The following is a 12,598-nucleotide window of genomic DNA, read 5'->3' as shown; positions in this document are numbered from 1 at the left end:
AATTACATTGTTTTGTTTTTTTTCACTAGTATTTACTTCACCAAAAAATCATTTTTTACAGTGTAGTCTTCCGTACGGAGGCGTATTGCATTCACTTAAAGAAAAAAATATATACTCTGTTCTTCTGAATTAATGAGTTAATTTTTCAAGAGAAAATTTTTTTTTGCTCTGTTTTTCTGAATTAACGAGTTAATTTTTCAAGAGAAAATTTTTTTTGCTCTGTTTTTCTGAATTAATGAGTTAATTTTTCATGAGAAAAAAAGTTTTTGCTGCTCTGTTTTTCTGAATTAATGAGTTAATTTTTCATGAGAAAAAAGTTTTTGCTCTGTTTTTCTGAATTAATGAGTTAATTTTTCATGAGAAAAAAGTTTTTGCTTTGTTTTTCTGAATTAATGAGTTAATTTTTCATGAATTAATTCAGATAAACAGAGCAAAAAAAAAATCCATTAAAAATTAACTCATTAATTCAGAAAAACAGAGCAAAAAAAAATTCTCATGAAAAAATAACTCGTTAATTCAGAAAAACAGAGCAAAAAAAATTTTCTCATGCAAAATTGACTCATTAATTCAGAAAAACAGAGCAAAAAAAAATTTTTCTCATGAAAAATTAACTCGTTAATTCAGAAAAACAGAGCAATTTTTTTTCTCTCATGAAAAATTAACTCGTTAATTCAGAAAAACAGAGTAGATTTTTTTCTTCAAGTGAATGCAATACGCCTCCGTACATTACATACATAAGTGTGTTAGGGGCGGCAGTGGCTCAGTGGTTTCATGTGGGTTGTCTACGAACCGAAAGGTTGGTGGTTCAATGCTCGGTTCCACCTGACGAGGTGTCCATGAGCAAGACACCTAACCCCAGCTGCTCCCGACGAGCTGGCTGGCGCCTTGCATGGCTGACACCGCCGTCGGCGTGTGAATGAGTGTATGAATGGGTGAATGTGAGGCAAATGTAAAGCGCTTTGGTGGCCATTAGGTCTATGAAGGCGCTATATAAATGCAGGTCATTTGTTGTAATTTGTTGTAAAATATTTGAGAATATTGTTTTTATACCCAGAACACACAAATACACGGTAACAATATATTTTATTTTTCCCACAAAAACAATGGGAGATAGATCGCACATTTCATACACCCCAACCAACACAATACAGTGGTCTACATAAAAAACAACAGAAAAAAAATGTGTAGCCTATGCTGTTACAGTAAAAAAAAAAAAAAAAAAAAAATGCTGCATCCTCTCTTTGGTTTTGGTATTTTATGCTAAAGCTCTGATTGCTAATTGTAAAATTGTGTGACGTGTTTGCCCATGTGACGAGTCAGTGTGAATATTAAATATCAAAAAATCAAATTTTGAATGGCAATGCGTTCCACGTAAAAACAAGAGATTTTCTGCATGGAAATTGTGCCAAATGCAGAGAATTTGTGTGTAGTGTTTTGGTCATGTTGTGGTCATTGTGTCTCAAGTACCAGAATTTGTGTGTAAACAATTGAGAAAAACTGTGATTTTGGGCCAGCTCATCACCATGGCAACGCGTCTTATGAAAATGTAAACTCATTTTCTCACTTTGTAGCGAGTAAGGAGTACAGACAGCAATCAGTGTTTTTGCAGTTGTTGATAGCGGTTTTTTGTCGAGTTCATTATGGGACAGCGTCAATCTCGGAGAGTAGGAGTAGTTGAGGGAGGAGGAGGTGAGTGTGTGCGCGGGATAAATCCCCCAACACTGACACCCACCGACCACAAGGCGGAGCTGCATCCTCGGCCTGACGAGACGCCTGTGGGTGTGGGCATCGGTGAGGGAGGCGGGCAGGAGAGAAAGCAGAGAGGGACAGAGGAACCAAAGAATAACAGGCAGAAAAAGAGGGCATTTCGGAGGTTTTCCTCTGTTTTCTTTTTTTCCTCTCGCCCCAAGTCCACCAAAGCTCAGGATGAGCAGGTGGAGCAGTGTGAGGTGGACCAGGACATTGATGAAGCCCCATCCAGGAGGTGTACTGATGGTAAATGATAAACTCTCTTAATTATTTACACACAATATTAAAAACCCCACATTACACATTATGAAAAGGCAGATACATTACTTTATTCCACGATGTGATGAATGTTTGGCACTTTCATCAGACGCGTTGCCATGGTGATGAGCTGGCCCAAAGTTAACTTCCGTTCTGTTTGTTTATTAGTGTTTAGCTACTGGTTTATATGGCATTGACTACAAATGCAGTGAAAGTTAAGGTGATGAGCAGGTTGTTGAGCTGTGGAGTGCAACCTGACCTTGGGAGCAAAACGCACTTTTTAAAAATAAAAATGTCAAGGTTTCCTATGAGGGAGACGGCGGTATTAAAATAGCCTAGCTATGTTTATCTGATAGTGATAACCGGTACAGTGTTTCCTATACATTTATTAGTGCCAGCCCACCACATTATCAGCGCTGACCACCACATATTGATGATTTCCGTGTTTTTAACAATTTAAGACGGGAAAAGTCGTAATTCACTGGAGAGTTGCGTGCAGCGCATATTCTCTCTCTCTCTCTCTCTCTCTCTCTCTCTCTCTCTCTCTCTCTCTCTCTCTCTCTCTCTCTCTCAAAGGTTATTTACTTGTAATGGATTGTCTGCACAAGTTGTTGTCACTGCTGAAAGCGTCTATAATATAGTTTCAAGAAGTGACAGATGATATGATTTAAAACAAGCTTATGGTTGATATTCCTCTCTTTAGATCAGACTTCTTTACAGGACATCATCTGTTCTGTAGAGGATAATGGTCATCAGGCACCTTCTTCCAGTAGTCCTGAAGTCCCCTCCACTGCCAAAAACCAGCAAGTGGTGGACGTCAAGCCTCAAGATCCAAGTCCAGCCAGTTCCTCATCAGGTGACACTGGATCACATCTGCTGAGACAGCTGGACTGTGACAAGATCGTGAGGGCAGAGGGTGAGTTTACTGCCAGTTTACGCTCTGACATAAAATATGACACACACACACATACTCTTTCTGAAACTTAGGCTAATATGTATAAAGGAAATCATATGCTTTAAATAATGATGCCATTTCCACTGTAAGGTTTTTTTTTGTATTTCACTTAAATAGTAATGTGACAAATGAATTTTTAAAAGTACAAATACCGGTATTACAAATATATTTCCAGATGAACATTTAATCAAAAATGTCTTTATTAAACAGTAAACAAATAAAAATAATTCTGTTTTAATAGATCACATTTGCTGGAAATATGCCATTGGCAAGAAATTGGGGGAAGGATCATTTGGCTCTGTCTTTGAAGGGACCCGTTGCAAGGACGGCCTCATGGTTGCTGTGAAATTCACTGCGAAGACAGGGAAAGAGCCATACATCAGCCTTGTACGTAGACTGTGCTCTCTATGTTTGCAATTTATAACATTTTAATGTAAATCACAGAGTAAAAATAGATAGACAGAGAAACCATTCCTATATCAAATAATAACAAAAACTGTCATTCTTCTAGCCTGACCATCCCAGACCAGTTCCACTTGAGGTGGCCCTGACAGTAATGGCCAATCAAGGCCCACGCTGTCGGCACATTATAAAGTTGCTGGACTGGCAGGACCATCTCGACCAGTACATAATGGTCTTAGAAAGGCCCTCTCCCTGCATGGACATGCACAGCTTTTGGCTGCGTTCCAGAGGCCGCTTCAGTGAGAAACTGGCTCGTCGTTTCATGCAGCAGGTGATCGTGGCTGCTGCCCTGTGCTGCTCTAGGGGTGTTCTGCATCGAGACATCAAAATGCAGAACCTCCTAGTCAACACAAAGACCCTGGTGGTTAAATTGATTGATTTTGGCTGCGGAGACATCATGAAAAGCTCATCCTACGAAAACTATGCTGGTATGTGTTATCTTTAAAACATATATTTTAGGATTTAAACTCTAGTGACCAGTTATGCTATGTCTTAATCAGACATCACACAGTGAGATATTAACAATACACTTACAAAACTCTCAAGGAATGGTCAATATTAATATTATTTTTGTTGACTAAAAAAAAAAAAAAAAGCTAGCTTACACATGTGACAAACTCTTATCTCCAGGCACAGCAGTTTATTGCCCCCCAGAGTTCTTCAAGAAGGGCGAGTACTTTGGGAAGCAGGCAACGGTGTGGTCGCTGGGGGTCCTGCTGTTTGCCATGATCAGCTGCCGTTTCCCAGACAGCAGAGATTTAGTTTTGATGGACCATGATGTCTGGTTCCAGTCGGGCTTCTCAAATGGTTAGTACAAAAAAGATGTTCTTTTGGATAATGCAAGAATCTTTCCCATTTTTACAGCTCAGAGAGCAAGTGTAAAGTTGAAGGAAATAATTAGACAACTCTCGATCTTTCTGCACAGAATGCTGTCGCTTTATTCAAGGTTGCCTGAAGAGCGACCCAAAGCGGAGACTCCATTTGGATGAGATGCTCTTCCATGACTGGTTCAAGGTACAGAGTCTAAAACAAGCTAAAATGATTTTGAAGATATATTTATATTGGCCCATTTTGGGGCTTTTTATCTGAATATGGACATCAGCTTCTTTACATTACCATTTAGTACCTGCTGTAACTACCATATACTCAATCCTTATACATGGAACAGATGTATTTTTATACCTTATGAAAAATGTTTTCTAATTGTGTTTCAGGTCATCGAGGAGAGACGGAGAGATGGATCTCTCCAGCCTCAGCGTCTTGCGGGGCTGGCAGGCCTTGGTTGCGCCTGGCGCCTTGGCTTGAGGTGGTTTTAGCGTCTTGCGGTTCTGCCTCCATCTCTCCAGCCTCAGCGTCTTGCTGGGCTGGCAGGCCTCGGTTGCGTCTGGCGCCTTGGTTTGAGGTGGTAGTTTTTGCGTCTTGCGGAACTACTTGCCTAGGGATGTGTGTATATTGTAAATAGTTCGTTTAGTTTTACTTAGTTAAGTTAGCCCCTCCATCTCTCCAGCTTCAGCGTCTTGCTGGGCTGGCAGGCCTCGGTTGCGTCTGGCGCCTTGGCTTGAGGTGGTAGTTTTTGCGTCTTGCGGAACTACTTGCCTAGGGATGTGTGTATATTGTAAATAGTTCGTTTAGTTTTACTTAGTTAAGTTAGCCCCTCCATCTCGCCAGCTTCAGCGTCTTGCGGGGCTGGCAGGCCTCGGTTGAGTCTGGCGCCTTGGCTTGAGGTGGTAGTTTTTGCGTCTTGCGGAACTACTTGCCTAGGGATGTATATTGTAAATAGTTAGTTTAGTTTTATTACTTAAGTTAGCCCCTCGATCTCTCCAGCCCAAGCGTCTTGCGGGGCTGTCAGGCCTCGGTTGTGTCTGGTGCCTTGGCTTAGTTTTGGCGTCTTGCGGACACATTGGTGTCTCACAGTGGATTCGAACCCGGGTCTCTCACACCAAAGGCATGTGTCTTATCCACTGCGCTATTACCACCCCGCATTTCTCAGCTGCCTTGGGCCCAGAGATCCTGTCAGAGATGCTCCAGAATTCTCAGTGAAGACAGCCATAAAGCTTCCTGTCTCTGCTGCTCCAAAACCTGCTGAGGCTCCACAGAATCACTGTGAAGGTTCATTCTGCTGCAACTCCTGTCCCTGCTACAGTTCTAGAGCTCTGTGTCAAAGAAGCTCAGGTTGTTAAGCTTCCCAGAGGTTACTGACATGACTACAAAGTTTCCTCCTTATGGTGCAGAGGTTCATGCCACAGTTGGCAAAACTTGCTGGTTTTCGGCAGTGGGGGGGACTTCAGGACTACTGGAAGGAGGTTCCTGATTCCTATATACACCTGTGTGCCACATTAAAAACAAAATGTTTCTGAAAATGTCTTGTTTTATCAGGGAAACATTTCCCTATTATGCTTCAGTTCTAGACATTAAGCCTCTCATTTTACCCAGACTGATCTAATGAAATGGCGTATGTATGACACGCCAATTCGTATTTCCATTTTTGGCGGGCTATCAACACGCATAATTGCTTTTCAGCATGTTTATGAACCCTTTGACTTAACGTTACATTACTGTACAAATATATGACCAAGCCCAACCCCATCACTAAACCCACTGGGCTTAATACCATTTATGAGTCTTCCCCCTACCATCCTTGGAAAAAAATATCGCTTCCTAGATGTAGATGTACATTTTGCTTCGTTTCGATCGGACATTTAACAGCGTGTACATACATGCAAGATCACTCAGACATTTAACGACGTAGACACACACGCAGATAGCTTAAAATGCGTATAGATACCGCGCCACTTGACTTGAAAGTGGCGTGTATGTTTACGCAAAAGTCATGATGTCTTGTTGTTTACCAGTATCACCAGGTAAGTAATGCCAGGTAAGTGACTTCTCAAAGTAGAGTTACACTATAAGGCCCTCCATTTAATATTTGAAGCTCAAAGTATCTGCATGTGATTCACCTGCAGACAAGGTCCAAACGCCAAATTTGACTTTGGGGAGGAGATAAAGCTGGGTTACCTGATAGTGGCAGATGAAACTATATATATAAAATATTGATTGACATGAAATTTGATGAATAACAAACTGAAATGGAAGACATACAACCCTAAACAAAATGTTTCAACTTGCATATGGTACAACTTACCTCAATGGGAAATTACCATTAGAAGACGTGCTATTCCATGTTATAACCCCCTTGGAGATCGCAGACAGTCATAATGTAAAAATAAATTATTTTAACTTTTATTAATAATTTTGCCTTTATGTAAAATTGCCATTTTGAAAATGAAGAATGAATTAAGTCAGAACAAAGTCAGTTTTGTTAACTTCTCTATCAGTCTATCGACCATTTTTTAAATTTGCTAATTATTTCACTCATACTCAACTCATTTGGGTTAATATTTTGCAGTTATTTCTAATAAATTTATTTTTTTTACATAATCTGTGTCTGAATTTATTACACATACAATACAAAATTTCCTTACCATACCAACTTTATTTGTTTAGCACTTTACAACAACCTAAGTTGACCAAAGTGCTGTACAGAAAACATAAACATACAATTAAAAACCCCACATTCATCATTAGTAACAAAAAAAAAATCATGGAGTCGACATCTTGCTAGGTGTCAAAAGCCAAAGAGAAAAGATGGGTTTTAAGAAGTTTTTTAAAAACAGGTAAAGAAGAGGCCTGTTTAACATGCAAAGGCAGCTCATTCCATAGTTTCGGGGCAGACACGGCAAAGGCACGGTCCCCTCTGAGCTTACGCTTAGTTTTAGGCACAGTCAGGAGCAGCTGATCATCTGACCTGAGAGCACGGACGGGTTTATACGAGTGAAGAAGCTCAGAGAGGTATGGCTGGGCAAAGCCATTTAACGATTTAAAAGCAAATAACAGAATTTTAAAATGGATCCTAAATTGAATAGGCAGCCATTGTAGTGAAGCTAAAATCGGGGAAATGTGCTCCCGTTTACGTGTGCCCGTTAAAAGACGTGCTGCTGCGTTCTGTATCATCTGGAGACGGGTGATGGAGGACCCATTAACCCCCACATATAAATTACAGTAGTCCAGCCGTGTAGTTACAAAGGCGTGGATTGCAGTTTCAAAATGTTGTCTTGACAAAAATGGCTTTATTTTGGCCAGTTTCCTCAAATGAAAGAAGCTTGATTTGACAACAGCTTTAACTTGACAGTCAAACTTAAGCTCACGGTCCACTTTAACACCAAGGTTTGAAATGCAAGGTTTAATGTAGGGAGCCAAAGAGCCCAGATCTATCGGTGGGGTCCCAGTGGTGCCTCCAAAAACCATCACCTCTGTTTTTTCATCATTAAAATTTAAAAAGTTCAGGGCCATCCAGGCTTTTATGTCTTTGACACAATTGAGTAGATGTCCAACAGAGATATCATTTCTCTTTTTAAGAGGTACATAAATCTGACAGTCATCTGCATAACAGTGGAATGAAATGCCATACTTCCTAAGTATGGAACCAAGTGGAAGCAAATACAAAGAGAAAAGTAGAGGACCAAGGACAGAGCCCTGTGGGACCCCACACAAGAGAGGAGCAGAGAAGGAAACATATTCACCTACACTAACACAAAAAGTTTGATCCGCTAAGTATGACCTAAACCATTCCGGTGCTATGCCACTGATGCCCACCAACTGCCGTAAACGTGAAATCAATATTTCATGATCCACAGTGTCAAATGCAGCAGTTAAATCTAAAAGCACAAGGATAACACAGTCGCCAGAGTCAGTCGCTAAAAAGATATCATTAAAAACTCTTAAAAGAGCGGTTTCGGTGCTGTGCAAGGTTTTAAAACCGGACTGGATAAGCACAATGTGCACTGTGCAATATGCACAATCTTCTCCAGGATTTTCGAAAGGAAGAGCAATTTGGAAATAGGCCTGAAATTAGTAAAAAACGACGGATCTAGCGCAGGCTTTTTAATAAGAGGTTGAACTACTGCATGTTTTAAGATTTCAGGGACCACACCCGAGGTCAGACTAGTATTTATAACTGCAACCACAGATGGTCCTACAGTAGGGAAAACCTCCTTAAATAGTCGAGGGGGGACAGCATCATTAGGAGAACCCGTGGGCTTCAAATGACCAACAACCTCCTCTAAGAAAGAGAAAGTCACCGGCTCAAAATGATAAAAAACAGCCGAGCAGGGGACAGAGATTGAAGGGTCAGAAGCTGCAGGTGCAATTTGGGACCTAATAGAAGTGACCTTATCAGTAAAAAAGCATAGAAAATTTTCACACATAGCAGTGGATGCCTCCATACAAGCATTCTGCGGGGCATTTAAAATTGAATTAATGGTGTTAAACAAGACATGAGGCTTATGACAATTTGCCAAAATAATATCTGAGAAATCTTTCCTTTTAGCCTCTTTCACAGTTTCCTGGAAATGGCGCCAGCAATCCCTTAAAATTTGGAGAGACACCTGCAGTTTGTCCTTCTTCCACCTGCGCTCAGCTCTACGGCACTCACGTCTGGCCGCACGAGTCATGTCATTTAGCCAGGGCTCAGATTTAGTTTTAGGCAGCCTGGATTTTAATGGAGCCACACTGTCCAAAACAGTTTGGCAGGTGGAGTGAAACCATGCGCTAAGCTCTTCTGTGTGCAATACAGACTCAGGAGTAGGGTTGGGTATCGTTTGAATTTGAACGATTCCGATTCCGATTCCTTGTTTCGATTCCGGTTCCTAACGATTCTCGATTCCGATTCTTTTAAGAGGCAGGGTCAAAAAAGTTTAGCTAACCTTGCTAACCAACGTCCTTTCTGAAGGAAATAATCCTTTCTGAAGGAAACACTCCTTCTGTAAAAATACTCCTTTTGTCACAAATTTTGCATTTTGCCGAGATTTCGTTATTTTTAGAAAAGTGAAGCCACACTTTGGATCGCCGACGTAAGGTACTCATGTTCGACTCGCGTGGTTATGCCAACACTTCCGTTAGACGCTTCTTCGTTGGTGTTGTTCAGCGGTTTCTTCTTCCGCTCGGCGGACTGTGAATATCGAAACTAGGAATCGAAATTTTACCTTTTGAACGATTCCGGGAAAAACGAAAAGTTAGTCTCGGTTCCAATCGATACTCGATTCTCGATACCCAACCCTATAATAGGGTTAATCATGCGACAGCGCCGTGCAGCAGCGCGAGGTTTAAGTGTATGACAAGAAAGAGCAGTCTCAAATAACACAGGCATATGGTCAGAAAACACTGCGTCACATATCTCTAGATTAAAAACAGGCAAACCATATGATAAAACAAGATCAAGTGTGTGTCCATGTTCTTGTGTGGGTCCAGACACAGATTGCACAAGATTAAAAGACTCAATGAGGTTTAGAAAACCCTTTGTCATTGGCTTGTCAGGACAACACACATGAACATTAAAATCCCCAACAATAAGAACACGATCATATTTAGGCATGATTTCAGCCAGAAAATCAGCAAAATCATTTAAAAAGTCCTTGTTGAACTTGGGGGGCCGATATATATTGAAGTAGAAGGACCTCGTGAGGAAGTATAAAGGTCTGGAGAGTCAAAACTGCTGTGTCATCGCATAACACTCATTCTGGTATGTACAATGTTATGGGTCAGGGTCTGTGACTGTCATCATATAGTAATTGGGATGTCTACATTAATGGGTGTCTATGCCTGCGTGCCTCGAGTGAGGACAGTCGGGCGCCTGTTAGTGTAAGGTATAGCAGGAGCTGTAGAGAGATGCATATATGGGTGGAGCAGTAAATTAGGCAGCACTCGGGTACGGTGCACAGCAGCTGTCAAACTGATCATATCATTAACAATTAATAAGTGCTTTAGTAAAAAGGGATCAAATAATCAGCTTAATCAATTGTTCATTTGAGTGATCTCCAGAGTTCCTGCAATAGAGGGCAACAGTCGAGATCTGGAAGTAAAAACTGTCCATGGGGAAATTTATTTTTGGCGATGACTTTGATGTTTGCGAACTTTGGCGGAATCTTAAAAAACAGCCCTACTGTATTAGGGCTGAATTTGTTTTTTATTAAGTTTTGGAAGCTTGTTTCCGCCACGGAATAAAAAAGAAAAGATAATTGTGGATTTTTATCTCACAATTCTCACTTTGTGTCCTCAGAATTGCGAGATAATTTAGGTTTTTAGATTGCCCTTAAATTGATTGACAACTTCACTCCACTTTTTGACTACCTTCCCTTTAAATGAAAGTTGTAAAAATGAAATGACATCCCGTAATAAAACAGTCATCACTTATTTGGTGGTAAAAACAACTTGGGAAAGTTAGTGAGATCTGCCTGTTTTTGTCTTTCAAATTTGATGTGGTCAACCTTAAACGCGTCCACCCTTTTAATAGAAATATGAAAAGTTTAGTAGAAAAATCCTAAAATTAAAATTTGACCATGCACTTATTTATTAGATAAACCTTATATGTTAGCTTCTTTTTGCTCATACATGGTGCAGTGGCTGATTTTATGTCAGAATGTTCACTGTTGTCCAACCTAAACATTGGACACTAAGAGCGTAGTACATAGTGATTGTGAAAGTAATTTGATTATAGTTCAAGTAGTGCATTTAAAAGTTTGTTGGCAATTTACATATTGTTTCCAATTCCCATCTAAATCCAGTTCAAAATAAGGTAAAATTTTAACTGGTTGTATGCAAGAGATTGGAACCCATCCATCCACCCGTCCTTTATAGTCCACCTGTTATTATTTTAACCACCCTGTTATCAGTATAACAATCCATAATTTCATAAAGTCAAAAAATAATTCAGTGACCATGAAAATGTACTAGTACCTGGTAGAATAATGTAAATATATAATCAAAAATGCATATTATTATTATTTTTTAATTCAGTCGCACAAGCTTAAGAGCCCTTTACAATATATCAATGGCATATTACTTACAGTTTTTTTCGATTGCTAAACGACAGTGAGCACGACTGGAGCTAAATGTGCAAAACTCGAACTACAGTCTGCATTACCAACAGTCACCTGAGCACAACTCTTAACACACGGCTCAAAACAGGCTCAGTGTGCACAACACTATGCACAACCCTCACTGAGATAACACACTGTCACTCAGAACACACTGAGAGGAAAAACAGTAGCATCAAACACCAATGCAGAAAATCCAAACTTTTCATCTTTACAGTTTCAACAATTTCAGTGACTTCATACGAAGTAATATTTTCTTTAAAGAAAAGAGTGACATTCTTTCATTTGATTTATTTACATTTTTAGAACATAACAATTGAAAATTAGCAGTCTGCTTCAATAGTCTGTAAAAAGGTAGACACTAAAAGTACATACTGTAATACTGTAACCCTGCCTCTCTCAAGCATTAGGCCACAAGTTTTCAGCCCTTCAGCTGAAATTGTTTGAAAATCAGCAGTGTGTGGAAGGCACAAGGCTGAAATTTATTCTTTTTTGAATGAGTGGTTCACAGTTTTGACAGCAGTGTGTTAGCATTTCAACAAAGTGTTGTAAATCCACAGTGTTGTGCAGGTTGTGGTTAAAGTCATGGGATAAGTGTGTAGAGTTAGGTTAGGGTTAGACCCTGTCACAAGGACATCCAGAGTTCTTCATAATAGCACATGGAGGATGTTAAATGCCATTTTCATATTTATTTATGTTCTCCCAAATTCGTAAAGTGCAAGGTGCTCACAGGTGCCACAGCAGAAAAAAATTACAAAAATAATAAAAAACCAAGTCAATATACCAAAAAACAGCCTTGCATCAGGTCTACTGCTTCAATCACAGCAGTCAGTTGACACAGCATTCACTACAACAGTCTTTACCCTCCTGATCACTTCTTTCTGTGAGAATTTATACCCCTAGGTGCAACCATTTCTCAACATTAATCACATGGGGAAGTAATAAAGATCATGAACAGCTAATAAATAGCAATTAAAAATATGTGATCAAGTAACTCCATTTTCTTCACCACACAAAGTTAAATAACAGCACAACTTCACTAGATTTCAACAATAATTAAAAGAAGTCCACATTAACATCCCAATTCCCCTTCCATTAACACCATACTTGGTATCTCCCACTTCCCATGATGCAACACAGCACAGGTATAAAAACATAAGAAAAGTCCATTCCAGTTTTTTACCCAATTCCAGATGGCCACCACCCTGTATGCTGCTCCAGGTGACAATCAACAGTCTGCAAC

At 39.9% G+C, this 12,598-nt stretch overlaps 1 protein-coding gene across 2 annotated transcripts; it reads left to right on the top strand.

The window, feature by feature from the left end:
- Positions 1-1,520: 1,520 nt before the first annotated feature.
- LOC148970103 (serine/threonine-protein kinase pim-2-like) lies at positions 1,521-7,463 on the top strand. 2 transcript variants are annotated; one of them, XM_089125251.1, is made up of 7 exons: positions 1,548-1,995; positions 2,711-2,923; positions 3,204-3,349; positions 3,474-3,852; positions 4,055-4,231; positions 4,350-4,438; positions 4,639-7,463. In XM_089125251.1, the coding sequence occupies exons 1-7, from the start codon at positions 1,641-1,643 to the stop codon at positions 4,738-4,740; spliced, it is 1,461 nt and encodes a 486-aa protein (XP_088981377.1). In that variant the 5' UTR covers positions 1,548-1,640; the 3' UTR covers positions 4,741-7,463. The 2 variants fall into 2 exon arrangements, with proteins under 2 accessions (XP_088981378.1, XP_088981377.1); XM_089125252.1 differs by lacking the exons at positions 4,350-4,438; positions 4,639-7,463 and having other exon boundaries at positions 1,521-1,995; positions 4,055-4,236.
- The last annotated feature ends 5,135 nt before the right edge of the window (positions 7,464-12,598 follow it).

Source organism: Pimephales promelas, chromosome 21 (genome assembly GCF_988280905.1).
Source record: "Pimephales promelas chromosome 21, fPimPro1.hap1.1, whole genome shotgun sequence".
NCBI lineage: Eukaryota > Metazoa > Chordata > Actinopteri > Cypriniformes > Leuciscidae > Pimephales > Pimephales promelas.
Note: the sequence above shows the minus strand (reverse complement) of the source record. Positions and strands in the feature narration are given on the sequence as shown.

Bases quoted from the DNA above. Each gene is read 5' to 3' on its own strand.
- LOC148970103 (XM_089125251.1), top strand. From the start codon at position 1,641: ATGGGACAGCGTCAATCTCGGAGAGTAGGAGTAGTTGAGGGAGGAGGA. The intron at 3,853-4,054 runs GTATGTGTTATC...TCTTATCTCCAG, and splicing joins ATCCTACGAAAACTATGCTG to GCACAGCAGTTTATTGCCCC. The intron at 4,439-4,638 runs GTACAGAGTCTA...ATTGTGTTTCAG, and splicing joins TCTTCCATGACTGGTTCAAG to GTCATCGAGGAGAGACGGAG.